This window comes from Stegastes partitus, unplaced genomic scaffold, assembly GCF_000690725.1.
Source record: "Stegastes partitus isolate 25-593 unplaced genomic scaffold, Stegastes_partitus-1.0.2 Scaffold350, whole genome shotgun sequence".
NCBI classification, from domain to species: domain Eukaryota; kingdom Metazoa; phylum Chordata; class Actinopteri; family Pomacentridae; genus Stegastes; species Stegastes partitus.
In genome coordinates, this window is record NW_007578081.1 from 159,437 (window position 1) to 185,182 (window position 25,746).

Sequence of the window (25,746 nt, forward strand, 5' to 3'; positions counted from 1 at the left end):
TCGGAAGTTGGAAGCCTTCCAGATAGCGTGGGATTAAAAGGCCTTTAAAGTTTGAACTGTGATGGTAACCTAGATTTTAAGAGTGAACTCATTATGGCTGCGTCCAAAAACGTTGCCGAGCCTCTGTGACAGCCTATTATATCCGCCATTTACCTTCTTCTGTTTTGTTGATTAATCCAGATGGTGTTGCAAGTAGTCATATGCTTCTTTACATGAGGAGACAAGTTTGTCGCAGTCAGTAAATCTGATTGTTTACATTCACATCATTTGTCGTGGAAGCTTTAAACTTGGAATTAAACTTTGGAAACGTCCGAACGCAGCATGAATTACACTGGCTGCCTTCACAGCTGTAGAAACAGCACTTAATACTCATTTATGACATTACTTGAATCTGCTCACTTAAAGGGGTTGTTATGTTTATCTCCCTCCACACCATCACTTTTGGGGAGATTTTTAAAAGAAAATCTTTCCCATACAAGCTGTGGTTTCAACTGATTTTCACTGATTATCTGTTCCCACAAGCCAGAATTTTCATTATCAGTTTTGCAGTAGCTTGTACAATATTTTCACTTTTTATGTTTGCAAGATAAATAATAATTAATTTTGAATAACATTATAGGCTATCAAGTTTGAGCTCACACTCAAAATTTGTGACTTGCTAAACCAAGTAATTATATACCATGGAAGCTGGGGTGCTGAAATTTCTCCCTCATGGTGATTTGCTTTGTGATTTCATTTCGCTTTCAGTTCAACTTCACCAATAAAAGCGAGGCCACCTCCAGGATCTGGCTCAACAGTTAACCGTCTAACCAGAATTCAGTCATGTTTTCATATGATATCATGTTTCCAGGTGTGATCAGGTGACAAGGAAGAGAGGGCAGATAAATACAGAGGGTCACATCTTCTGTTGTGTCTATTAGGATACGCTGCTGCATACAATTAAGGTAAATCCTTTAGGCTCAGGTATAAACTACAGTTTTTATTATACCCTTAAAGTCAGATTTGAGTTTACAAAAGCAAAAGATATGCCTTTATGTCAAAAAAAAAATTGTCGTTTGTGATGATATAAGAATGTAAATTTACGAGCAACACCTGAAGGCATCATGAGACGAGCGAGCTAGCTTGACTACCAGAGCTAATGTGGACTAGCCTGCGCAGCGGAGAGCCACAGTGGGGGCAGACGGGCAATTTACCTGCGAGATAAGCCCTTCAGCTGGCGCTACGCTCACTCATCGTGTGATATGTTCTAATTAAAGTGGCCAAGAGGATCCCTTCTGTGATTTTTTATTACTGTTCTCCCGCGTTCAGAAAGGGAGCCGAACCCCGAAAGGTACCGTCCTGTTATCACTTGCTAATATATCCTCCGCTTGTTATCGCCTAATTTAGCCTCGTAGCTAGTGTGCGCTTAATGTTGCTTTAAATAGTGTTGTAGCCCACATGCTAGCAAAACAGCACGGTTTTATCGTTAGTTCAATTGCTGTTCACTCAAAGTAACTCGTTTTTTTCCGGAGTTTCGTAATAACGTGTTTGTTTAAATACAATACTTGTGTCTTAAGTGCTTTTCTACAAATAGACGTCCTCATATAACCTGCCAGAGATGTTTCAGTTCATTTAAAAATCATTTTCCATCAAAATCTGGGACAGTGTAAACTTCTTAAAATAAAATCAAAATACATGTGAATGTGCTATAATCATGTCCAATCTCGTTGTACACTGTATAATGACAATAAAGGGCATTTATTCATTCATTTAAAATCAGTGTACCATGCATGCACAAGCAGCATGCATAAATAAACTGTAAAGTGTAATACCTGTGTAACTACATTAAAGCTAAAACCTTGGACTTTTCTCTGTGATTATAAAGTCAAAACAACACAGGGTGTGTCCTGATCCACCACCTGATAAAGCTTCATTAGTAATAAACGACTGCTGGCCTGAGGTTATGTCAGAGTGAATGAGGAACTTTGTCATTGCTTAACTTCACACAAATCCCATTGCAGATGAAATGCTCACTACGCTGGGCTGCTTTCAACACAAGGAAACACGCATGCCTGATTTCAACACAAGGAAATGTTTAGAAATGAACCGTGCCAAGGACTTTGACTCATGTTAGAACAGTTCATTAACCTCCTAAAAGGGCTGTAAAGTTACGGATCAAATCCCGCAAGCGGCCCAGAGGACACCACGCTAAACTGCTGCTGAAATAAGTTAATATAGGTGAAGTCACATGTATTAACATAAAACTACATGTACAACATATTAAGTATGCAATTACACACGTCTACACAGCCACACTGAGAAGCAAAGGTATATAATATCATATCTTGCTAAGATTAACTTGTGTGTCCAGCTGCTGCCCCAGAACAGGGTTCAGTTTAAGGCTAAAAGGCGGATCCAATCCACTGCATGTTTACGTAGGGACTCGTGTTTGATAACTCAGTATCCACGAGCAGAAAGAGGACCAACAGAGATAAACTGTTTTCAAATTCCTCATGTTGCTCTCTTGACTTTTTCCTGATTGCTGCAGATGGGGGAGTTTGCGAGCAGCGCTCTCGGCCGGGTCACGGTGTACTCCATCCAGGGCTGCCCACACTGTGTGCAGGCCAAGGCCACCCTCGGGCGCCTGGGAGTACCAGTGAGTGAAGTGGACGTCGGTGTTCATTCAGAGCTGAGAGGGAGAGTGAAGGAGCTGACTGGACGCAGCACAGTCCCTCAGATCTTCTTTAACAGCGTTCATGTCGGGGGTAACGACGACCTGCAGAAACTGGTGAGAAAACAACTTTGACCAGTGAACTCACTGTGTGATGTTTATTTTTAAACCGTGTCAAAAATCTCCTTGCATCTGCTAATATTAAAAAAATGAAAACACAAATAAGTTGCTGCTCACCTTCTCAGGCTCCTGAAGAGCTCCAGAGGTTGGTGAGTCTGGTCAAGGACGAGCCTCTTCCAGCTGACGCGCCACCATTACCCGACCCCGACAAGAACCAGTCCGAGGATCCAGCTGGCGAGACTGACGGAGGTGAGGGATTTGTTGTGCTGAGTTTTTGCCTTCTTTAGGTCATTAGCAGTACCAGTTATGGAGCAGACATTATTCTGTGATGAAAGCCGTGTCTGTCATTCATATTTTTGTTCAGTGCTTTTTGTTATTTTGGTGCAATAACTACAACATTCATGAAATGATTCAGAAGATCTGAGTCACATTGATTCAATCTGCTCCGGAATGGCCCCTGAAATCGTGCAGTGAACCACGTTAAATACAGCTGGAGCAACAACTACAGTTTCAAACAAATTTCTTCCTACATCCAAGGTCGGCACTGACCAGAGGCAGCAGGGCCGGTTTTGCATCGTCATTTTTGTTTGAGGATGAGCCAAGAACAATGAGCGGTTATGAAATACTGCTGGCTGATGTGGACATGCTGGTATATTTAGGTAACAGCAGGTGTGTGTGTGTGTGTGTGTGTGTGTGTGTGTGCGTGCTCATCTCTTGCCCACATACTTGATAGTTGATACAGGGAACTGGATCCTGTGGATGAGCCGAGCAGCACCAGGCTGCGCTACAGAACCTCATTAGACGTGATTATAAGGCTCACTACAAAGTGAAAAAGTCTTTTCCCTGGACAACGTAGACAGATGTTTATGGAAAAATATTTAAATTCCATGTTGGCTCTGAGGTCTTGCAACATCATCACGAGTTAGTTATTGGTGTTTGTAGAGAGTTGCTTTAGTTTCACTGGTTCTTGACCCCTCGAAAGTCTTACTTGTCCCTTTTATGTTTGTACACTGGAGTTGTCTCAGTAACAGGACGAGCACACAATCTGCTTTGGAGCTTAATGTTAATGCATTAACGAAAAAACTGAGCAAATTTATTGTAACTTATCAATTTAATGTAACTGCGCCGCTCGGATAGCAGTTTTGTTTACATTTTCGATGCAGCAGTTTGCCTTTTGAACAACATTGTGTTATCGTCGACACCTCTTAACATCCAGCTGGCAGAAAGTATTAATGTCGTATTGATATGTTAGTTTGTGTTCATAGATTATTCATTTGAGAGCACAAAAATGTAATTTGCGTCCACAAATAATTTATCTGACAGCACAAATGAGCTTTCTTCTCTCTGCTTCGGTCCAGCAGTCAAAACAAACCCGTTGCATGTAGAGAACAAGACGTTCATTCACGTGCCTGAGCAGCACAACATGTTTCAGTTTGTCTGAAGTATTTTATTTCTTTCCCTAAATAAAGCAGAAAGACGTGACTCGGTCCAATCCAGGCAACACTTTGTTACTGTTCACATGCTGGACACTAGTCTTCTATCGAGGTTTGAACATGTGTATTTCTTTGTGTTTGTACATGTTTGGCTTGGGATGCTCCTGCCCTCACAGAGTTTATGTGTGAGAAAGATGAGCTGGCGGACCTGGTACAGGACCTGAAACATGGCAGTGTGATTGGCTGTCATAGGAAGGGACTGACTTTACACAAAAAGAGCTTCACAGGCAGTGAGCTGGTTGACTGGCTGCAGAAAGATAAGGGCATGGGTAAGTAAGGCTGTAGATGCTCTCTGTTGTGAAGTAAACTGATCTGTCTCAGAGTCCTGATTCATAGAACGCTTAGTCAGATCCAGCTTTGTCAACACTTGACTGTGGCCATGTGTGTGCTAGCCAGCGCCGAGGCCTGTAAAACAGGCCAGGCATTGTTGCAGAAGAAGTACATGGTCAGTGTACATGGCAGTGGGCAGCAGGATGGCAGTTTTGGCGAAGGAAAAGACTCCATGGACGCACTGTACAGGCTGCTGGAGGACGACCCTCATTCAGCTCTCAACTCAGGACAGACTGCAAGCTGCAGCCCCATACAGGGTAGGTCAGGGCTGGACTTGGCTCGGCCTGTACACGTATCGCATTCCAGCTTCACGCTGAGTGATGTCCTTCAGTGCTCTCTAACCCCTGTTACTTCTTGGCTGCTGGTTTGGTGTGTGGGCCTTCTGGGTTTGCTTGGGTTTGTGTTTCACGCTGGTGAAGTTTGTGATGTTAAGAGCTGAAGTAGGCGTTCATGGTATAGCTGATAAAAGCCTCTCAACGACGACAAAGCATGAGCAGAAGTTTCTTATGACCTCACAAAATTCTGTATTAAAAAAAGAAAACAACACATAACTTCGTGGAGCTTTTAACTTTAATTCACAATTAGTGCACTGAGATAACGAAGCAAACCTATCAGCAGATAAGGACAAAGTGGAAAGCTTCAGAATAAAACTAATAAATGGAGCTTTGGTTTTAATTCAGTCAGAAATGATGCAATATGTATGATAATATATCGCCTGACTTTGTTTGAGCGAGCTGAGTAAAAGTCCTGTGATTCTGATGAACGACTGATGAATGGATCCTGATGCAGAACACATTGTTCACATGGTGTGGAGTTATTTTATTCCAATGTTTCAGTCGGATTAGAGGAGACACTGGCCTAAAACACTCCATTGCAGCTCTGTCAAATTAACACTCTGGTTTCATTTCTTCTCTCCCTGGTGGTGGTGGTGAGCCCTGTTGCTTGGTGTTTCTCGCTGAATGTTGCTCACCTCCAGAGGCTAACGGCTGCTCTCTGCTGCACACCGCCGCTGCTGCTGCAAGCGTCACGATCTAATTTGCACCAAAGTTCGCCTGATCTTGATCGCAGCTTGTATGTCGTTCTCCTGTTTAGAAGGTTTTCCACACTTTCACTGCCTTCTTATGTTTTGCTCCCCGGTTAGAACCAACAAATACTGTCTGAACTTATGTTTAACGTTTGGAAGTTTGGCTATGAACTGTGTGGATGGAGAATGTCTGACGGGTTCTGGGCTTTACTGACACAGTTGCTCTTTGTATGTCCGTGTTAGTAACATTCAAATATTGGTTTGGCTTGTATCACCAGACAAAGCAGCTGACCATAACAAACAGTTATAATCTCTCTCTGTCTCTCCTCACAGCTGCTGAGCTCTCTTTGCTTTTACGGGACATGATTCTGAAATTGTTTTCGGAGCATCTCTCTGCCGATGGCAAGGTAACGTCCTCACTGAGGCTTCTGACTCATTACATGTGTTCATCTGGGCACGTGACTGTAGCTGCAGGTTGTTTAGGAATCTGTGCCACGAGCAGAGCACAGTTTAGTTTTAAAGGCTGTCAGGACCTGTCTTTAGAAAGATCAATTCTGTGCTTACTTTAGATCCTATATATATCATATGTATTGTTGTGCTTGCTCCTACAGTCTGTGGACTACAAAGGCATGTCCATGAGCCCTGCGTTTGAGCGGTACACTGAGCTCGCCATTCAGCTGCAGAGGGTGGAGCTGCTCTCCCTGAGCCGTGAGGAGAAACTGGCCTTCTTCATCAACATCTACAATGCCTTAGTCATCCACGGGAACCTTCGCCTGGGGGCTCCCACCAACATGTGGCAAAGATACAGAGTAGGTTCCCTTAAAAACGCTGCCTTGTTTCCCAAAACCATCATGTGTCTCGTCCTTAAACCGTTCCACTGATATGAAGCAATGCAGATGTTCCTGGATCTTTAAAGACCTCATTTGACGCTAAACCCCATCAGCAGGAATGAATGGCATTAACTGTTGTGTTTCTGCGCCGTTTCGTAGTTCTTCAACTATGTGAGCTACCTGATTGGAGGAGAAGTATTCACATTACAAGACATTGAGAACGGTGTTCTGAGAGGGAACAGAAAAGGCATGGCACAGCTCCGACGGCCCTTCTCCAAAACAGACCCCCGACTACAAGTATTCAGACTTTCTGTTCAGTCACACCTGAATACCACTAGAGGACGGTAGAGCTCGCTGTAACTAATGCTCACTTCCCTTGTCGTCCACTAGGTGGCGCTTCCAGATGCTGAGCCCCTCGTTCACTTTGCCTTGAACTGTGGTGCAAAGGGCTGCCCACCTATTAAAACATACACCCCACAGGTAAGTGGATCCAGGTTCTGGTTTCATTGTGTAATTAGTCGTAAGTAACGGGCACATCTTAGGCAGTTTATCATTTACTGTACAACATGCTCAGGGCTCCAGACTGCGACCAAAGCGGTCACATATGCAACCTTTTTTGGTGTTAAAATTTCAAGTGGTCACATTGGTGTGAGTGCATGATGATCATTAAGCTGTAATGGTGTCGCAGTAACCGGTACAGGAAGCTGCTGTGTTGACCACAGAGGTGGAAAGTAGAACGTTTATAACTTCGGTGTGCTGCGCGGTTCACGCTTAAAAATGTTTCCCACTCACTGAAAAGGGTGCATGTAAAGAAAAATCCCTCGGTTTCATTTTGAATAAATCTGACATTAGAACACCTGGTTCACTCGTTTTAAAGTCGCACACCTATCAGAGCACACCACAGCAGCTACCGCAGCCTGCAATGTGGGGCATTCAGGGCCCATCAGTAAATTGTAGAGTCTATCGATAAGAAGACGTCCTGCAAGTTCTATGTTTTGCCTGTGACAAAGTGGGAGGTGTGACCTGATGAGAAAGTCGGTGCCACCAGTGAAGAAGTGAGTCTGGAGCCCTGATGTGTTCATAACACTGGACTGGTCATAAATCAGCTTTTATTTCCTCCAACCTGTCAGGACATTGACAGCCAGCTCCGCACAGCAGCCGAGGCCTTCCTGGAGAACGATGACGCCTGTGTGGTGGATTCTGGGAAAAAAGAAGTGCGACTCAGTCAGATATTCAAGTGGTACAAGGCCGACTTTGGAGGCACTGATGAGAAGGTAACGCTGCTTCCAGCCCATTCATGTGTGAATATAGGGACAGTGAATTAATATCTCTCTGGTTAGATTTTTATTCACTTGCTGCAACAAAAATCAGCTTTCCTCTTCTGCTTTGTGTCTCTTAAAGCTGCTGAACTGGGTGCTGGAGCACATGGGGGACTCTCCGAAGAAGACCAGCCTGCAGGGCGTCCTGTCTGCTGGGAAGACCAAAGTCAGCTTCCTCCCTTATGACTGGAGCGTCAACAGCACCCACTGAGCATGCACAAGCAAACACGCTCAGCTATATGCTATGTTTCTTTGCATCTATCCACTTTCTACTGAGCTGCGTCTATTAAAAACAAAAGGACTGCGATGGAGCGTGCACCAAATGAAGTCCATGCAAAAAAAAAAAACAATAGTCCCAGAGGTGAGGGGGGCGTATTTGCACTGTATCATCAGATTCTACTTCTCCTGAAGGCTTGTTCAAGCTTTAAGGTCTTACTCTGAGCCCTTACACCTCATCTTCGGATGCCATATATAAATAGTACGTCGTGTTTTATGGGTTAGACGTCATAAGAACAGAGTGATTTGCACACAGAATACTCCAGCAGCGTAATTAATAGCATAAAACAGGACGTTAAACGTGTTGCATTATTAACTTTAATCCTCATTTTCCCTCCGGTCTGTGTCTGTGTCAGCAACTCAGGAGTCATAGATTATTGTGATCATGTTAGTTTATCCACGTGGAGCATTTAATCAGAGCAGATGAGGAGGATAACCAATCCAAACACAGCCTCAACAAGCCATATCCAACCCCTTTGAACTTCACGAGCAGAGCCTGTCCATCACTTCCACATTTTTAACCCCACAGGTAACAGTGTTGATGTTGCTTTCACTAGGGAAGAGAGTAATAGCTGCCACTTAAAGGGAATTCATTTAAAGCTTTGTAAAGAAACAAATCTGGGTTCGTGTGCAGTTGAACTACTATCAGGCTCTTTGGACAGATAAAACCTGGTTCGGTGCTGCTGCTGCTGCTGTAACTTTTCTTCCCATTTGTTTGGCACAAGATGGAGTACAGTGATCAACTACTGAATGATTTTTCTCTGGATGCTCAACCATCTTTTTTGATCCAAGTCTTCCACTGTAAATTGAAAAAAAAAAGAAAAAGTGCTACTGCTGTGTTTTAAGCACAGCTATTTACTAAAAACAAACACAATTGTGAACTATTGACATATTTACCAGAACTACGCCCATTTGGGATGCACTCGGACACTTTGCATGCTTATCGCCAACTTTGAATGCTACTGAAACGTGTTTGTACTTTTTTCCACAGACAAATGTTCATCGTCGGTCTGTATGTGAATAATCCAGCATGTCTGCAAATACTGAGAAAAAAAAAACTCAACCCGGTCGAGAGTTCTACTAAATCAGCTGATCACAATTAAATAACAGCCGTTTTCATTTATTGCTAGTATGTTGTTTCCATCTGAGCAGGTTTACAAAACACCAAAATTTACTTTTCCCTGGCCTTAAATGTTTTTACGATCACTTTTTAACAGTCACGATGCGTTCTCCGGCGTGCTGCCCACACATCAGGGCGTTGTTTTCATAATTTTTCTTATCTCAGGTCAAAGCAGAACTCGAGCGGAGCCAGTTTTCAGGTTGTCTGATGTCCTCGATGCACTGTAAGCTGCATGTTGTTCGCTCATGTTGTACTGTCTGTGTTTATTTGGAGATCATGTGTTTTAATTCTGCACATTACTGGAAATGTTTTTTTTTTTTTCCTTTAAAGCTACAAGCAGCACCAAAGCAAGCGGTTAGATGAGCATGTGTCAGAGCCGGAATGCAATCGCTGCATGAGCTCTGCTGGGAAACCCTTCGATCTTGAATGCTGGCCTGTAGCAGGACCGCTTCTGTGTCGCTGCGTCGAGTTCTTAGCCTGTAAACTTTAGCCATAAGAAATAGTTGGACCTAAAGCGTCAAACCTGATATCAGAATACAGTAGTTCCACGTCCGGTGAAGTCAGAATTAAATTGATGACTAAATCGTGCAGAGATGTTGAGATCGGCGGCACGTTTTCTTTGTCTTTAAAAACGAGCCTTCAGCGACAAAGTGCACCTTTACTGACTTATTATTACTCTGTGGACTCAAGTGAAGAGAAGACAAAGGATTTTATTTACATATATTGATGCTCCCTGTACTTTTTCAACAAAAAAAACAAAAAAAAATACCTCATGTATCAGGAAAATGTGATGCAAAAACTTTTCTAAATAAGCAATTCTAATATAATCGTTCTATTTTCCTCTTTCCTGGGGTTCAAGCAATATGTTCATGACTAGTAAATATGCAATGCTGAATTAAAAGGATATACTGAGTCTGCTCTCTCTTTCATCGCACCACCGCTCTCATGTTCACACTGAAACAAAATAAAAGTTTAGTTTCATCATTTGTTTATTCAAACAAATTTAATCACTTTCTTTAAGAAAAATAGACGAGGAATCATCGTTGTCTTTACAAATCCGACCTATTGACATTTGTACATATAAATAAGCAGGTTTAAGTGCACAGTCCCATAAAAACATGACATTAAAAAGTTATTAAACAGGTCAAACATCTGAAAAGTTTATACACAACAACCAAATATTCTACATCATGAAATACACAATCGTTGCGAAAAAACTGGCTGACTTATAAATGGAGAAACTGGTACTGTGTTACTGGTTTTAGTGTGTATATTCCTACAGCCTGAACACTGCATGATTCAGTCTTGGCACTAATAAAATCGTACATAATTCATTTACTGTACATAGAATTAGTCGGACAGTACGAAGGCAGATTTACACGGTTTCAGACTTTTTGGTCGCGGCTCTACATGATTGTTGTCATTCCTCGACCAGGAGACGGGTCAACAAAAGGAAAATCCGACCTTGAAAATCCTGAAGCAGCAGCACACACGTATCATGCCCAGAAACGCCTCCTGTTGAGTTTGTCTGTATGTGACGGGGGTCTGGAGGCTTTATTCAGAGTGGAAACACATTTTAACAGCATAGATCTGTGGGAAGTGGACACAGGACCTGATGTTACCGTCTATGGGCCTTTTATACATCCTCTATGATTCCACAGGTCCGTGCGCTGCGTTTGGAAGACGACACGTGCGAAGCGGACAGAGCATCACAAATAGTTTGCACACTGCAGCACACTCTGCCAATGACATACTGCATATACAATCCATCCTCTATGGACAGGCCGTTTTGCAAGTCGTGGTTTTGAACAGTAAGGGGGCCACACGTGGAAGAACTCTGTCACCGAGAGCTTCAGCCAGCAGGGCAGGAGTAAAACTACTCAGTTCAATCCTCAACCCAGTATTTTTAGAATACATTATTCTGCTAAGGAATAAACTATTGTTGTCCACATTGGCTTTGAAATGAACTAAAATCACAATCCAGTTAACAGAAATAATAATAATGTGATTGAATGATTTGTATGTCCTCAGGTGCAAATCACACCTAATAAAGCATCGTGTGGCTTATAGGTGGACGCAAGCATCATAGGAGAGTGTTTAACCGAAAGAGACGTAGATTATAAGTTATGATGAAAGGCTAAAACATAACAAAAGTTCTTAATTCATTGTGAACTGGGAGGTAAAAAGGAACGCTGAGGTTTTTTATGGCTGCATGTCCTCAGATTTATTCATAGCCTCCTATTAAAGAAGGAAAACAACAGCTGTCACTGACATAAGTTGACAAAAGTAATAATAAATAAAATTGAATGAACATCATGACATTGCTTTTGAATTGTGGTTCAACAGAAATATAAAAAAATAAAAATAAAAAAAAACAACAAGCATGATGGGACCCATAAACTAATCTTTAGTTGAACGACCCTTTGAGCCAATCAGGTGTTTTCTGTAACTTTAAGAGTTCTGCACCTGTTGACAGGTATTTTGTTTGTTTTTTTAAATTATTCTTTTTAACCACAATCCAAAGCAACATCTCATTTCACTAAATTATAATTTTGCAAATTTTTATTTATTATTACTTTTTTCAGTTTCTAGTTATTTGAGTGTGAATTTCACCTTTTCTTTAATGGAAGAATAAATCTGAGGACGACTGTAACTATTTGTACACAGAACACACGCGTGCTGTGTTTTCTTTTATTCCAGGGAAGTTATTCTATTTTTTCCTCTTAGTTGCCCGGCATTGTTCAGAGTTACTTCTGGATTTTCTGAGAAAACTAAACAAGTTTTCATGACCGATGTGTTTTGAAAGGCTGAATAAATACTGACTTATCACAGGTTTAAGAGAATATACAGCATACATTTGTCACACGTTTGTTTGTCTTTTGTCGACTCGACAGAGCGCACACTGATTCCAGGAGAATGGTGTCAAAACTATAGTCGTTCTAGGTATCAAAATTATTGCTTCAAAACTTGTATTAGTTAATATCCAATCAGACGTTTTGGCACACGTACCACACAAGCATCGTAACTGAGGATTGAGAAAGAGCTCCAGTGTTCGTTTATCTTGCTGATCCAGGTGGTCGCTCCAGTCGCAGGTCCGCTTCACACACTACTAACCTACAAATGAAAAAAAAAGTTTATCATCAGCTCAGATTTAGAAAAGGCTGGATGTATTTATGCAGCAACAGTTTAACACTTACTTTCATCGTCCGAATCGAAGCCAAAGAGTGCGGAGCAGGTGTTGAGGGCTTGGTGCTTCTGCAGCTCCTCTAAGCTGCTGAAGGAGGACAGACATTTGTCACAGCGATGTCTGGTCTTCTGCTCAGGCTCCACCTGCACCACCTGCTGCTCGTTCTCCTGGGCGGGGTCTTTCTTCTTCTTATGACTCCAGTAGACGTATTTCCGGGGAGCAGCCTCGTCTACGGACCTCCTCTTGCGCATTGAGAGCAGGGACTCATCCAGGTAGGTGGAGGGCGGCGGCCTGATGAACGGGGCTTTGACGAAGGTTGCGTAGGAGGGATCCTCGGGCTTGAAGGTTTTGTGCTCGGCGATGTGCGGCTCTCCCATGTTCTGCTGGACTCCCTCGGCCATAGTGGACATATCCTCCACATCTCGGACGTTTATGGGGTCCCAGTCCATGGCGGTTCGTTTCCGACACCTCTTGCTGGGGGTGGTTGCTGCATCAGCAGCAGCAGTGTGGGAAGTGGACATCGGCTCCTCATTTCTTGCCACATCTTCATATCCATTGACGGTGGGTTTGCTGTCGTCAGTGTGCTCGTTACTGGCTGTTTTCTCTGAACAGTGATCAGATCTTTCATTGCTGTCTAGGACTTCACAAGCTTGAGTTTCAGCTTTGCTACTGTCCCAGAGCTCCTGAACATTAGACGCCTCGACATCAGGAGTGGGACTCTCCCTTTGGCCCTTCTTATTCTGCAGCCATATCTCCTCCACCTTCACCCTCTGCTTCCACGGAGCTTCGGCACTTTGCTTTATCTGTCTATTGGGTCCCAGCTCAAGCTCGTCTTTCTGCGGAGCTGGAATGTAGTGTCTCCATTCGTGGTCGTAGAGGCCCTGAAGACTCGAGAAAAGCTTCTCGCAGTCCGTGAACGGACACTGAGGTCTGAAGGGCTGGTGAGTGCTAACGTGGTCTTTTAATTCCTGCTGCGTTAAAAAGCGCTGGTCACACTCGAGATGGTAGCAGAAGTGCGGGAGAGGAGTGTTGTGAAGCTTCATGTGGTCCTTGTAATGCTGAAGGAACTGAGTCTGCCTGTTGGAGAAAAGAACAGACACCAGTTATTCTAAGATCAGACTCGAGTGAAGAAGCTTAAGCAAGGTCAAATCATAAAAAAAAATTTAAAAAAATAATAAGTATATATGTAAATAAAAGCAGGAACAGTAAAACTTTTCCCATCTTTTAACCATGTCTGCATAGTAAAACATTTTTTTCTAAATAATAGAGCAGATAAATTAGTTAATTATTGTACTCGCGCTCCTTCTCACACTTGAGATTAAAAATTCAGAAACTGAAACTGGAGGTTGCGTCTTTACGTCCTAGGCTCGACTACCATCTACTATCTGCCTCTCCCACAGCTTTACCAACTGACACCTTTGATATCAGTATTACAACTTAGCTCCTATTTCTAGAGAATCTGAAGTGAACTCATACTTTGGAGCATTTGAGTGAAATGTTGTCGTTCTACAGTCGCCACAGAACGTTTGGCCGCTTTCGCGTCAACATTGAACACATGAAAAAGTCCAGCTGCTTGATTGGAGCAACACTTTTCATGACCTCCAATCACTTCAGTCTCTACCTGATGTAGAAGCGCTGCCAAGCCGTCACTCTGGTGTGAGGCTCCCTACACGTCTCTCTGTTGAATCACGAATTGAGACACTAGTTTTCTGGAAGGAGGTTTGAGCTGGTTTAGGGACTTTGTCTTGGATTGAGAACTACTGATAGTTCCAAATATGTTAAGCACTAAACAGCGGTTCTACTCCCTTCTTTACTTTTTGCTTTAAATAGCGTAGGCTGAGGTCATGTTTTGGTTAATGCAGGTAATACGTAAGTGTGTTTATAACGTCTGGTAGAAGTCCTCCTTTTGTTAGTTTAATCTATTTTGTTCAAAGAGCACCATCTGCCCTCAGTTCCTCCTTTTGTATTCTGTGTTAAATTTGTATTCATCTCCTAATTCTTAATAAAAAGCAATATTGACTTTGGCTAAACAGCAACCACCTGTTGGCTGTTTCTTAGCAACAGGATGGCTCATTTACAAAGTTAAGGTCATGCTAAAGTCCAGATAAGTGTGTGATGCTTCATGTTCAGTATTTCCTACCTGAGGCAGAGGGAGCACTTGTGCTTGGCCCAAACGTAAGTCTTCTCCAGCACCTTCTCTTCATTAATATGACACTTGATTGCATGTTTCGTCAGCGTGGTGCTGATCCTCAGGAACACTCTGTCACAGGACTCCGATGGGCACAAGTGATACGTGATGTCCAAACCGTAGCCGTTTTCTCCTGCAGACATCTCTTTCCCCTCTTCCTCTCCTTCCTTCTCCATCACTGATGGATCTCTTACAATCACCAGGCCGTCTTTAATGACTACTTGCTCGTCCTTGAAGTCTACCTGCTTGAATATATTCATGTTAGGGTTCTTGCATTTTTTGTGAAGCACAGAAGTCTTTTTGATGAGCGTACGGAGGTTCCTGATGATTCGTTCTTCCCTCTTGAGGCTCGACACTTTCATTTTGCTTCCAGGTTTCTGTTCAGGAGTTTCGGTATCAGAAATAGAACTCTGATTTTCGTCCTGAGGCTGACACTGATTTTCCACATTATCTACGACGCCATTAGCAGCTGGCGTGTCCTCAGTAGTTGGCGCCTTATCAGGGGGCTTCTGCTTACACATGGCATCAATGTGATCCAGGACATGCTTTTTGGCAAAGGGGAGCTGTTTAAAGCGTTTTCCACACAGAATACATCTCAGTTTTCTGCTCTTGAGGTGTGACAGAGCGTGCCTCATAACATTCAAGCCCTTGTAGTCCTTGTGGCAGACGTTGCAGTGGTACATCAGATGGGCATACTGTTGAGTGCGGAGAACTCTGTCCTTCCATGTTTTCTTGGCTTTCACCTGGATAAAAGAAAACAAGTGAAATCAGTTTCAGAAGTGAGAGAAAAAGTCAGCAGAGTGTCAGAAAGTACCTCATGTCTTTCAGTCCTGCTTATTTATATGCAGAGTCAGTATAAGTGTTTGTGCGGACATACTGACAGCACCGCAGCACAGTTTCAATTGAATGTATTCAAAGCTAAGTGCTGCTAATGCGACGTTACGTCTGACAAGCAGAAAAAGAGACGGACCCATTTAGAAACCATGTGTCTAGTAATTACTGCCTTACATCAGGAAAAACCTGTTAATTTAGGACTGATAATTTACCTCAGTGTTGGAGACTCTGGCTTCCACTGCTGGGTGGGGCTCCGGTTCAGTGTTGCCATTAAGCTCCTCAGATGCAGCAGACTCTAAAGGCTTCTCACAGTCAAGCTTTTTGGATTTAAGGGAGTAATTGTGTAACAGTTCCACTGGACAGTCCAGTAGCTCTAAAGGAGGACCATCCAGCTCAGGATTAGCTTCTACAGCAGCGTGAAGCTCACTAGGAGGACCTTCACACAGCTGGGACATGAACTGTGTTTGGGATTCCTCTTGGGTTTGTTCACTGAGGCTGCTGCTACAAAAGATGTCAGTGTGTTGTCTGTTTTCTTTCTCAGCGTCATCCATCTGATCAAGTTCAATCTCTTTCTGTTCACTGTTGTGTTCAAGTTCGTTCTCCAGGTGAGGCATTTCCGGCTCGTTGTCCTCTGTGTCAGTGTTATCCTCAAAACCAGACTCCTCCTCGGTAAGGAATATTTCATTTTCAGGGTAAGAGAGCTCCAGTTTTGGTAAAGGCTTCCGACCCCGCTTCCTTCCTCTAACTTTGACCTTTATCTCTTTGACAGTCTGTACTGGGTCCAGTCTTGGAAGACCCTGCAACCATCTTTTCTTGCGACCTTTCCTTTTCAAAATTTGGCTCTTAACACATCTAGACAAGTATTCTCTTTTGCGGTTTAGAGGGAGCTTTACAGAAGCAGGAGTTTCCATGTTAGTGTGATTGCGTCGTAGCGAGTACACGGGCTTATTGCTCAAAGAGGTGGATTCCAGATTGTAGCTGATCTCTGGATCATCACAGACGTCTAACTCGTCATCAGATGTAGGTTGTTTTCTCCTCCGCAGCCTTCTCCTCCATTTTCTCCTCTTCAGAGGAGCATTATTTGATGGAGCAACACACTTTCTAGCCTCTTCATCAACAGTTTGCTCTTCTGGGAGGTTTTGGTTCGCCAATACAGCGTCAGTGCAGTGGCATGAATGGAAATCTTGAGTGCATGAGTCATTTACACAGTTATTTGTTAGCAGCTCTTCGCTGTATTTCTTCTCCTCTTCCTCTTCCATCTCACTGAGAACAGCAGCCTTCATGACCTTGTCACTCATCAACTCCAAGCAATGAGTCCTGAGGGTGAGCAGGTTCCAAAATTCGGGGTCAAAACACAGGCGCTCCTTGAGCCTCTGAAAAACAAATATTTAAAACACATTGGTGACGAATCGTAATGTGAATATATCCAGAATATCACGACATGTTCTGATGTTAAAGATGCTCTTCTCCCACTCCTACCTGCAGAATATGGAAGCGAACACTGGTGCGGACAGGGCTGTTGTGTGGATGCGGCTCCTGGTCAGGGTGCATGTAAAGCAGGCAGACAGTTCGATATGCCTCAAGGCTTCGTTCCTGGCAGAAAACTAGAAGGGCACATGCTCGACAGATCTCCAGGTCATGAGGCAGCAGGAACGCGATGGTCTTGCAGACCAGTGACCGGGTTACAGTGTCTGCCTGCATGTCACACAGCTGCAAGGCCCTGGCACAAAGCTCCACACAGACCTGGACTCCATCAACACCAAGCTATTCAAAGAAAATAAACGGTAGAGAATAAAACTGGTGAAAACAGCAGACAGGAGAATCAAATGACTAGAGACAAAGTAAAAAAAGCTTTGATTTGATAGCACAGTCACTGATTACACGTCATTTGTTTAACACAAAGAAACATCTTCAGATATGATAAAACGAACAGGTTTTGTTTTAACTGTCCTTTAAACACCAGATCAAAGCTTTGTTTTCTGCACAGAGTGACAAAGTAAGGAACAAGATCTACGTCGGTTATTTGCCTGGTAATACATGTTTCAGATACAAGCTTTAGACAAAGTGCAGAATGCTTTTCTATTGCTTGTTGTGCGGTGCCCGACTTGGAAAAAGATGATGCTGTGATTGGAGCCTCACCTCTGTAGTGACCAGTTTGATGAAGGGGAAGATGGCTCTGACATTCGTAGCAGAGGAGGCGAGCTGTAAGCACTCAGCCAGAAAGCCTTGCCTGGAGGGATGAGCCCTTAGATGCAACCTGCTCCAGATGAACACCAAGTCCCTGCAAGACAACAGCAGAGCGCGACAAGTCAGAGCAGGTTTGCTCGTGTATACTGTATATTTATAAGGAAACAACTGTGATAATTCCTAAAATAATAATGGAAATACCATGGCAACAATTCCCTTTACTGCCATATTTATGGATCTACCCAACACACACTGAGCCAACCCTACATATTTTAGAGAATCTGCAGGAGCATCAACTGTTCCAGTGTAGCATTAGTGATCAGTAATTAGACTGCTTCACTTTTGTCACACTTTTTGAAGACAATACTTTCAATGAATTCACTTACATTGACCAGCTATTAATGGCAAACTAAGAATCTAAAACTAAATTCTCTCATTTACAAACGTATTTTATACCCAGTGGAACGGCAGATTGTGATCAAGTGTATACTGCCTGCTTTATTTATCCTTGAGATGTGGTCTGGACAGAGTTCAAATAAAGCACCGTGTATATGAGGTAACATATTTCTGTCTGCATGTCAGGACAAAAACCTGAGCTGCAGTAAAACTATACCAAGGGCAAAGGTATCAGGTGTTTGCAGGAGCAAAGTGCTGCCAATATTTGTGACATGAAAGATGTTTGGAACCAACAGAAATCCTCCTAGAGTTAGCTGACCAGTCACAATAAGTTACAGAGCAAGAAGGACCTTGGTCAGAGAATCCAGTCCAACAGAGCTTCAGATAGATAGATAGATAGATAGATAGATAGATATAACTTTATTGATCCCTTTGGTAAAACCTCAGGGAGGATGAATTCATGAGTCCTCTGCAGAGATGGAAGAACCTGCCAGAGCAGCAGCAGCACCCCATCAACCAGGCCTTTATGGTGGAGCAGCTAAACAGAAGCTACTTTTAAATAAAAGGCAGAGCACATGTGCCAAACAGTATCTATGAGGATAAAAATTTAGAGCGATGAGACGATTTTTGGCAGAACTTGATGCACCGTGTCTGGCAGAAAACAGGCTCCCGTCATAACCAAGGTAATACCATCCCTATGGTAAAGCACAGTGTTGGCGCGATGCTACTGGAGTATTTTTCAGTGGCAGAGACACAAAGACTGGTCAGAACTGGGAGGAGGATGAATGCAGCTAAATTCAAGGAAGTTCTTGGAGAAATCAACATGTACAGCATTACATACTATAGATATTGTACGACTATTACTACGACTCCTATCTGCTCTGAGCACGCTTAGGTTTGGTTAAGCTTTCATACAGGACAGAGTGTCACAGATAAGTTGTGAAAGGACCATCAGGAAGCTGCCTTTCAAACCTGTTGGTAGGCTTTGGGGTTCAGAGGGTTAAGGTTCTGGATGCAGAGATTTCAAATTTGGATTTGGAGTTAATTTACAAAAGAAATCTAAAGATAAAATAATCAGAACAAAGCGTGTCTGTAAAGTATTCACACTCTGGGAAATTTGTAAAGCCGCTGTACATATAAAAAGATCATACGTACCAGATGTAGTACATGTCTCCGTTGTGTAGCTGCTGGGTGAGGAAAGCTTTACACAGTGACAACAGCAGCTCATCTTTTTCAACACTTTCGGTGTTGCAGATGATCTCCACAGCATCACGGCCATCTATCTCCGCCATCTGAGGAACAACATATAAAGATTCTAACGTTATTGAAAAAAATACAACAATAATAACAAATAAGAAAAACCACAGAATGCATTTGTTCAGTACTTTTTTCCATCCTTGTCCACCATCTAAAAGGGCAACCCCACAACATCTCATGCCACTAATGCTTTCCACTCTGCTCTTCATCTCTCACCTCCTTGTGAAGGTTTTCGTGCAGCGAGGCCTTGTAGAGGCAGGTCAGGTAGGCCTGATGGAAGAATAGATGTTTTCCAGCCTCACGATTTTCCAGGCAGCTTTTAGCCAGAGCCATGGCCTCCTGCATTCGCTCACAGGCTTGCAGATATCGAACCCGCAGCTCCAAGAACACTGGCAATTCTGAGCTCAAGTAGTTTTCAACTGTACAGCAGAGAATCATGTGTTAATGTATGTGATATTACATACAACAGTGAGCAAGAGTAACTTTAAAATCACACCGATGTTGTTCTCATTAGCGTTCTGTACTAGCCAGTAAGCTTTATCAGTCTATGATATAAAGGTTTAATGTATGACTGGTCCGTGGTGGTCAAATATTTAAAGAATATATAATAACAACACCAACAATAGTCATCTTTCTGGTGGGGACTAGCGAGGGCAGCAACGTCTGATCATCTAGTCGAGTAACGGCACACATCCCTAGTGATTATAACAAGAACAAGTTGGAATAACTGAACAGAAACTGAGCTTCTCCTCTTGACAGTGTTAGTGACGCTGCAGTAGTGCTTCATGAATGATGAGCGAGACAAGAACACAACCTGTCACACCTGCTGCTAATGAACACGGCTGCTCCACAGAACTGTGAGCGCTCACTGCTCCTCGTCTACCTGTACCTTTCCATTTAACCGATTATGTTTGCTGATGACAAAAGACAGAATAGTGGTGCGCTACTTGACAATGCAGTGCTCGCTATATGTATGCCCTATTCTTCAATACTAGCAACTAAATAGGACTGTGATCCTACCCTCATTCGGTGGCAAAACTGCCCCCTTTAGGATTCCTTGCAGCACTGGACTCTCCCACGGGCCTCCTGCTTTGATAATCTGCTTCACATGCTGAAGGTAGATGTTCCTGTGCCGCAGGAGTTGACAGTGGCACCCCTGCAAAGAGAATCCATTCAATAACTTTGGTAATAACACACCACTTTTTTGTGAATGTTGAATCGCAACAAGGTTTAAGATGGGCTGGTCCTTACTTGTCATGTTAATTTGATCAAAAAACTCTGGTGTGAGACCAACCTGGCTGAGTTAGAGTGGTTTTGATAACTTCAGCTTATAACTGAGCACAGTTATATCAGTGGCTGGGTTTTATCAAAGGGTGTTGTGTGAGTAAGAAAAATACGGATTGAGACAGCAGGTCAGTTTTTGTTACCTGAAAAGAATCAAGGATGTCTTTTAAAGGCTCTTCCACAAATTCCTCCTTGCTGAAAAACAGCATCAGTTCAAAGAAGCTCCTGCAAGACAATGAGAGAGAAATTAGTTTGCCAAAAAATCGTCTCACAGTAAACGGGATGACAGCTCTGTCAGTAAATCCAGCTCATCAAGCCCTTTGCAGTTCTATTCCACACAACTGCTACGGTCAAAGAGTAGACAATGACCTCATTACTGAGCTCGTACTCAGCAGATGATTCAGCTAAAATACTCATTAGCTGTATTTCCAGTGTTTTTGTTCTAAAAGAAACAGGCAGAAAATATAACACTGCTACAGCTGCTAGACATTATGGGAAAGCGGTACGCTCCAGCTCTACCCAACAAGGGTACAAGGTTCCCACATTCGGTATGGTCCGTGGTGTAGTTTTAGTTTACTTGAGGGGCAGCCTTAAAGTCTGTATAAAGCAAATTCAGTGATTTGTCTCTAAACAATTCTACACGTCAGAATACGGTTGCTGAAAACATGTGAAACGCCTGTGAACACAGCTGGTGCAGTTCACTGGGGCCGGTGTGGAAGCTGTCAATCAGCACCCTCAGCAGACAACATGCAGATATTTTCACAATTTTGACTCGTTTTTTTCAAATGTGGCTCAACAACACAGCTTTTTATGGTGTGACCAAGTCAAATAATTACCTCTACTTCACAGACCCTAACATCTCATTAAAACTTATACTGCAAGTTTATTTACATCTCAAAACATTCACAAACACTGAATCCACTGTAGTGCAAATGTGAATATCTTACACTCCTAAACACAGATTTTCTTTTCTCCCAAATAGCGTTGAAGTTAGACAAACCCATCCTGTATTGTTGATTTTTTTTAACCAACTTGTTATTCAAAAGCATAAGCTATTCCGATGAAATGATAAAGTCTACCCAACATAAAAATAAAAACAGACATGGGCTTCATACAAGAGTCACTCCCCCTAAAACAGAATTATGAAAACACAACGAGCCTGTTCAGCAAAGGCTTTCATCTAACAGACTACTCACAAGGCCAGACTGCTGAGAACATAGTGGATGTGCTGACAGTCATCAGGGAAGGCAGTGGTGGCTTTGGTAAAGTTGCTGAGCGCCGTCCGCAGCACCTTCAGCTGCGGGAGAGGAACTTGCCATTGTCCCGTGTACTCCTCGACCAACTGTGCAGGGACAAACACAAAACACCACAGAAATATTATCGGCAATGTAGACACAGTGACTCAGTTTCAGAGCTGGTGTGTGTGTGTGTGTGTGTGGTTTCAGACACAGTTTCACAACTTCACCACTCTGGGTGCGTGACATAACGGTGGGTATCTATCAGCTCATAAAAGGGAAATCTGAAGTTTCATTATTAGTGCTGCTATGATTTAAATTAACCAACAATATGCTCATGGCTGATGGCTGGAGAAAGTCCAAATCATCCCACTGCACATCTGCATTTTCCCCTTTATCTTTGACACTATCTTTTTATTGCGGATAGTGAAATAACTCAAATTGCGTTTATCAGTATTTCTGGGGGGGGACAAACAAAAAAAAAACATAGCGCACCTTGTATTGCTAGAGAGAGAAAGAAAAAAACGCTACTGCTTGTGGCTAAATCCAACTTAGTGACCACGAAACATCATTTTCTCGTTCTCCTGACCCGGCATCCTAATTATTAGCATCACTCCATGCTGTATCTCCCTCATACTAATACACTGTTTAACCTCATACCATTGGGTTAACTAGCTTAGCCTAACTGACCAGCTATAAAGCTAACTATTATCAACTGTCAGGTAGAAAACATTGCTAGTACGTGGCGTTTCCAAACCAGGAGCCCAGTTTGTGCCTAACAAAATCTGGTTAACTATTTGTGTTTAGTTTCTGGTGAGCTATGCCACCGTCTTTGATACACAACTCCATAAATAGAGCTAGTCTGGAGGCTAACGCTAGCTAGCGAGGCTAGCTAGCGTTAGCAATAAACACACACCGACTCGGCGGGGCGCCCGACAAAATGACCGCAACATACCTCACAAAACTCAGAGCAATAGCCTTTGCTGTTCAGAGACGACTCGTCGCTGCAGTGTCTGACACACAACGTGTCCAGGGCTAATTCAAGCCCGTCTGTTTCCAAATCACTCTCGTTGTCCGCCATACTGTCTGCTGTATCCAGCGCATAGTCAAAGATGCCAGGTTTGCAAGGCATCCTCCCAAATCCCCCCACAAGGCTCCACCAATCTGGCAACCGCGTCGAAACAAACGTATTGGGGCAAGTTATCACAAGGGAGCAGGGTCTAATTTGACCTGTTGAATATCATCATGAGATTTCCCCGATAGGTTACATAAACTTAGGTAATTATTTATGTAACCGAAGTGTTCTGAAATTGTGATATTTAAAACAAACTGATTATGATAATTTTGATATTAGAACAGAAATCTGAACATTGAATAAAACCAGACTCTTGTTTTATTCTGTTAACATATTAGAATTAAAGTTTTTTTACAGACTGGATTTTGAAAGTCTGTTTTTATTCCTTCATATGCTGCATCAAAGGGGGGAAATCAATTTTTGCCATGTTTTAAATTTAAGGCATGTTCTATAAATCATGCTATGAATAATATACGAATAAACATCTCTGTAAAAAACAAAATATAAATGAGAACATACCTCAAAGTTTAGTATACTGTATGTAGGTGCCACTGAAGTGGAGAGTTAGTGTGTAAGAAAAAATCAATCTAAAAAATAAATGTTTTAATATATATAATACACGATATGTAAATCTTTATTGAATACCACTTTACTGATTTTTGTAATATTTATAAGTTCTGTTAATAATGCACAAGCTGTCTCGTACAGTCCAAAGATTGTGAAGTTACACATGGACGGTCATATGGTGTTTCTACATTGGCAGTAGTTGTGAGCCTGTGTGGTCGTCGGCGTCTTCGTGACCTGTCCTGGATGTGACCCACCTGTCTCCAAATGTCAGCAGTGATGGGCTCCAGCTCCCTGCCATCATCATCATCAGTAATGTTCTAAACACTAGAGGAATATAAGGAGATTTGTCAATATTGTCATTTGAGAAACATCTTCTGTGACACACGATGATGCCTTTATTACCACTGCTCATTGTTTTATTCTGTAAGTTTATTAACATGTATCTGTTAATGTAAATCAGTAAAATACAAGGTTTAGCCTGTAAAGTATTATCTGTTAACAATTATTAATTGAACTGAATTCTTTTAATGTATTGAATTATTGATGTGAATTTAAATGGCCGTCATTGTAACATTATTTAAAAAAAATCTTTAACTGTAAATGTGTTGTTGATAATTTAAAATAACAGTTAAAAATATTTACCATTTTTCAGTCCATAAAAATAATTGTTCTTTCTAATAACAACAACAAAATAGTGTTAAAATATCTATCTTTAGCTGATTTAAATACAATAAAATAGTGCAATTTTACAGTCAAACATTGTAAAAGAACAAAAACATTTTTAGTGTGGAGATTATTTTCAAATTTTTTTTTTTTAGGTTAAAAGTGTAAAGTGATACTTTTTTTTTGTGATTTTAATACTATTTATTTGTAATTTACCAAAACAGTGAAAATCCATAAAATAACAGTTCATAAAATTACAACAGAGTAAGTAAACTGACAGAAAATAGTTATAATAATAAGTAATAACTATTACTTAAATAATAAGTAATAAATAAATAATACGTTTTTTACAGTGTAAAGTTTAATTTCAGTTTTTATTTGTATGCATGAACAGCCTGATGGCAGCCGTTGTATTCTTTATAGCAGCCTCCTCACACAATGCTATAATTTCATTTAGCAGATGCTTTAATCCAAAGCGATGAGAGTAGATACAACACAAGCAAGGCAGTAGTCAGGAGAAAACAACCTGGATAAGCGCCATGAAACAGGTTCAGGTGTGATAGGACCTCGGTGCCTACAGGCGGTATGAGAGGTAATAGGATTTCTTTTTTTCTCCTTATAGTGTTTGTGGTGCCAGTAGCTTCACTGGCAGGTTTATAGCTTTACCAGCAGTTTTGTCAGTACTTTAAGAAGCTTCATCAGCAGTGAAGGTGTTGATTCCACAGTTTCAGTTATTACAGGTACACGTGTAGCATCATCAAGAGTGGCAGCATCTGAGCTCTGTGCTAAGCTTCAGCATCCTGGATTACTGAACCAAAGTCAATGAGTTTGACTCCACAGTGCCAGTCTTTTTGATTCGCCAACATGACGTTATGTGGTTTGATATTTGCATGAATTGCACCAACATTCTGCAGAGTCTGTGAGCAGCTGCAGGCACAGAAAATGAAATAAAGAAGCCACAGTTGGCATTTTGTTGTCCAAATGTTAGCAGGCTACTTCCATCAATTTGATATGTTGTGGAAAACCGCAGATAAATTTTGCCGTGATTGCTGGGTTGTAAAGCAATCAAATCCACTTACCGGCTGAGTGATGGGTTTGATTTCCTGAAGAGAGAGCGGCTCGTCGTGTCTCTCCTTCAGCAGCTCATGTGGAGTCCTGTCTGGCATTTCACATCATAAACATGGTGATTTCAAATTCTCAGAATAGTGAAATATGTCGACCAGTTCAAGGCTGTGGATTCTTTTTCAGCATGGCCAGAGAAAACACAGAAGGTAGAGTTGTTTAACAATTCATAGGTATGTCATAAAATGTGATACTCAAAGACTCTTCCTCTCTTTCGAGCTCCTGGGAACGCAGGTTTTCTTTCTGAGGATCTTGCTGCCTATATATCTTTGGTGTCTATATTTCTGCAACAAGCAACTCCACTAAAGCAGCTTCTAAACATGACGCTGATCCTGCAGTGCACCAGGACTCACGGTGGTAACTTTTTGTCAAGCCTGGTACATAAACACAAAGAGAAAATGTGTTAAATTCATTTGAGTTGCTAAAATAAACCTGGAATCTGCCGACCTGTCGTGTGTCGGTGGACATTGTTTACTATCAGATCCTGTCATCGTGAATCACTCTAATTTAAGGACAGACTTATCGTCTCCGCTGCTGTGTGATGGTGGCAGGCATTTATTAAAGTCAAAGCAAAGATCTTGACTCTCAG

General features: G+C 42.1%; 2 protein-coding genes across 2 annotated transcripts; one reads left to right on the plus strand and one right to left on the minus strand.

Moving 5' to 3' along the window:
- The first annotated feature begins 1,153 nt into the window (after positions 1 to 1,153).
- LOC103359009 (uncharacterized) lies at positions 1,154 to 10,075 on the plus strand. The gene is made up of 11 exons (XM_008284180.1): positions 1,154 to 1,330; positions 2,528 to 2,767; positions 2,896 to 3,019; positions 4,380 to 4,532; positions 4,656 to 4,850; positions 5,951 to 6,024; positions 6,229 to 6,426; positions 6,607 to 6,744; positions 6,838 to 6,927; positions 7,578 to 7,721; positions 7,849 to 10,075. Exons 2-11 carry the CDS (start codon positions 2,528 to 2,530, stop codon positions 7,975 to 7,977), a joined length of 1,485 nt encoding a protein of 494 aa, XP_008282402.1. The 5' UTR covers positions 1,154 to 1,330; the 3' UTR covers positions 7,978 to 10,075.
- Positions 9,429 to 22,808, minus strand: LOC103359008 (uncharacterized). Its single transcript, XM_008284178.1, has 13 exons — positions 22,686 to 22,808; positions 21,692 to 21,837; positions 20,639 to 20,720; positions 20,232 to 20,367; positions 19,428 to 19,630; positions 19,110 to 19,246; positions 17,511 to 17,652; positions 16,851 to 17,135; positions 15,584 to 16,744; positions 14,490 to 15,280; positions 12,360 to 13,426; positions 12,172 to 12,276; positions 9,429 to 10,116 (listed from the first exon to the last, which is right to left on the minus strand). The coding sequence occupies exons 3-12, from the start codon at positions 20,702 to 20,704 to the stop codon at positions 12,272 to 12,274; spliced, it is 3,993 nt and encodes a 1,330-aa protein (XP_008282400.1). The 5' UTR covers positions 20,705 to 20,720; positions 21,692 to 21,837; positions 22,686 to 22,808; the 3' UTR covers positions 9,429 to 10,116; positions 12,172 to 12,271.
- Positions 22,809 to 25,746: the final 2,938 nt, after the last annotated feature.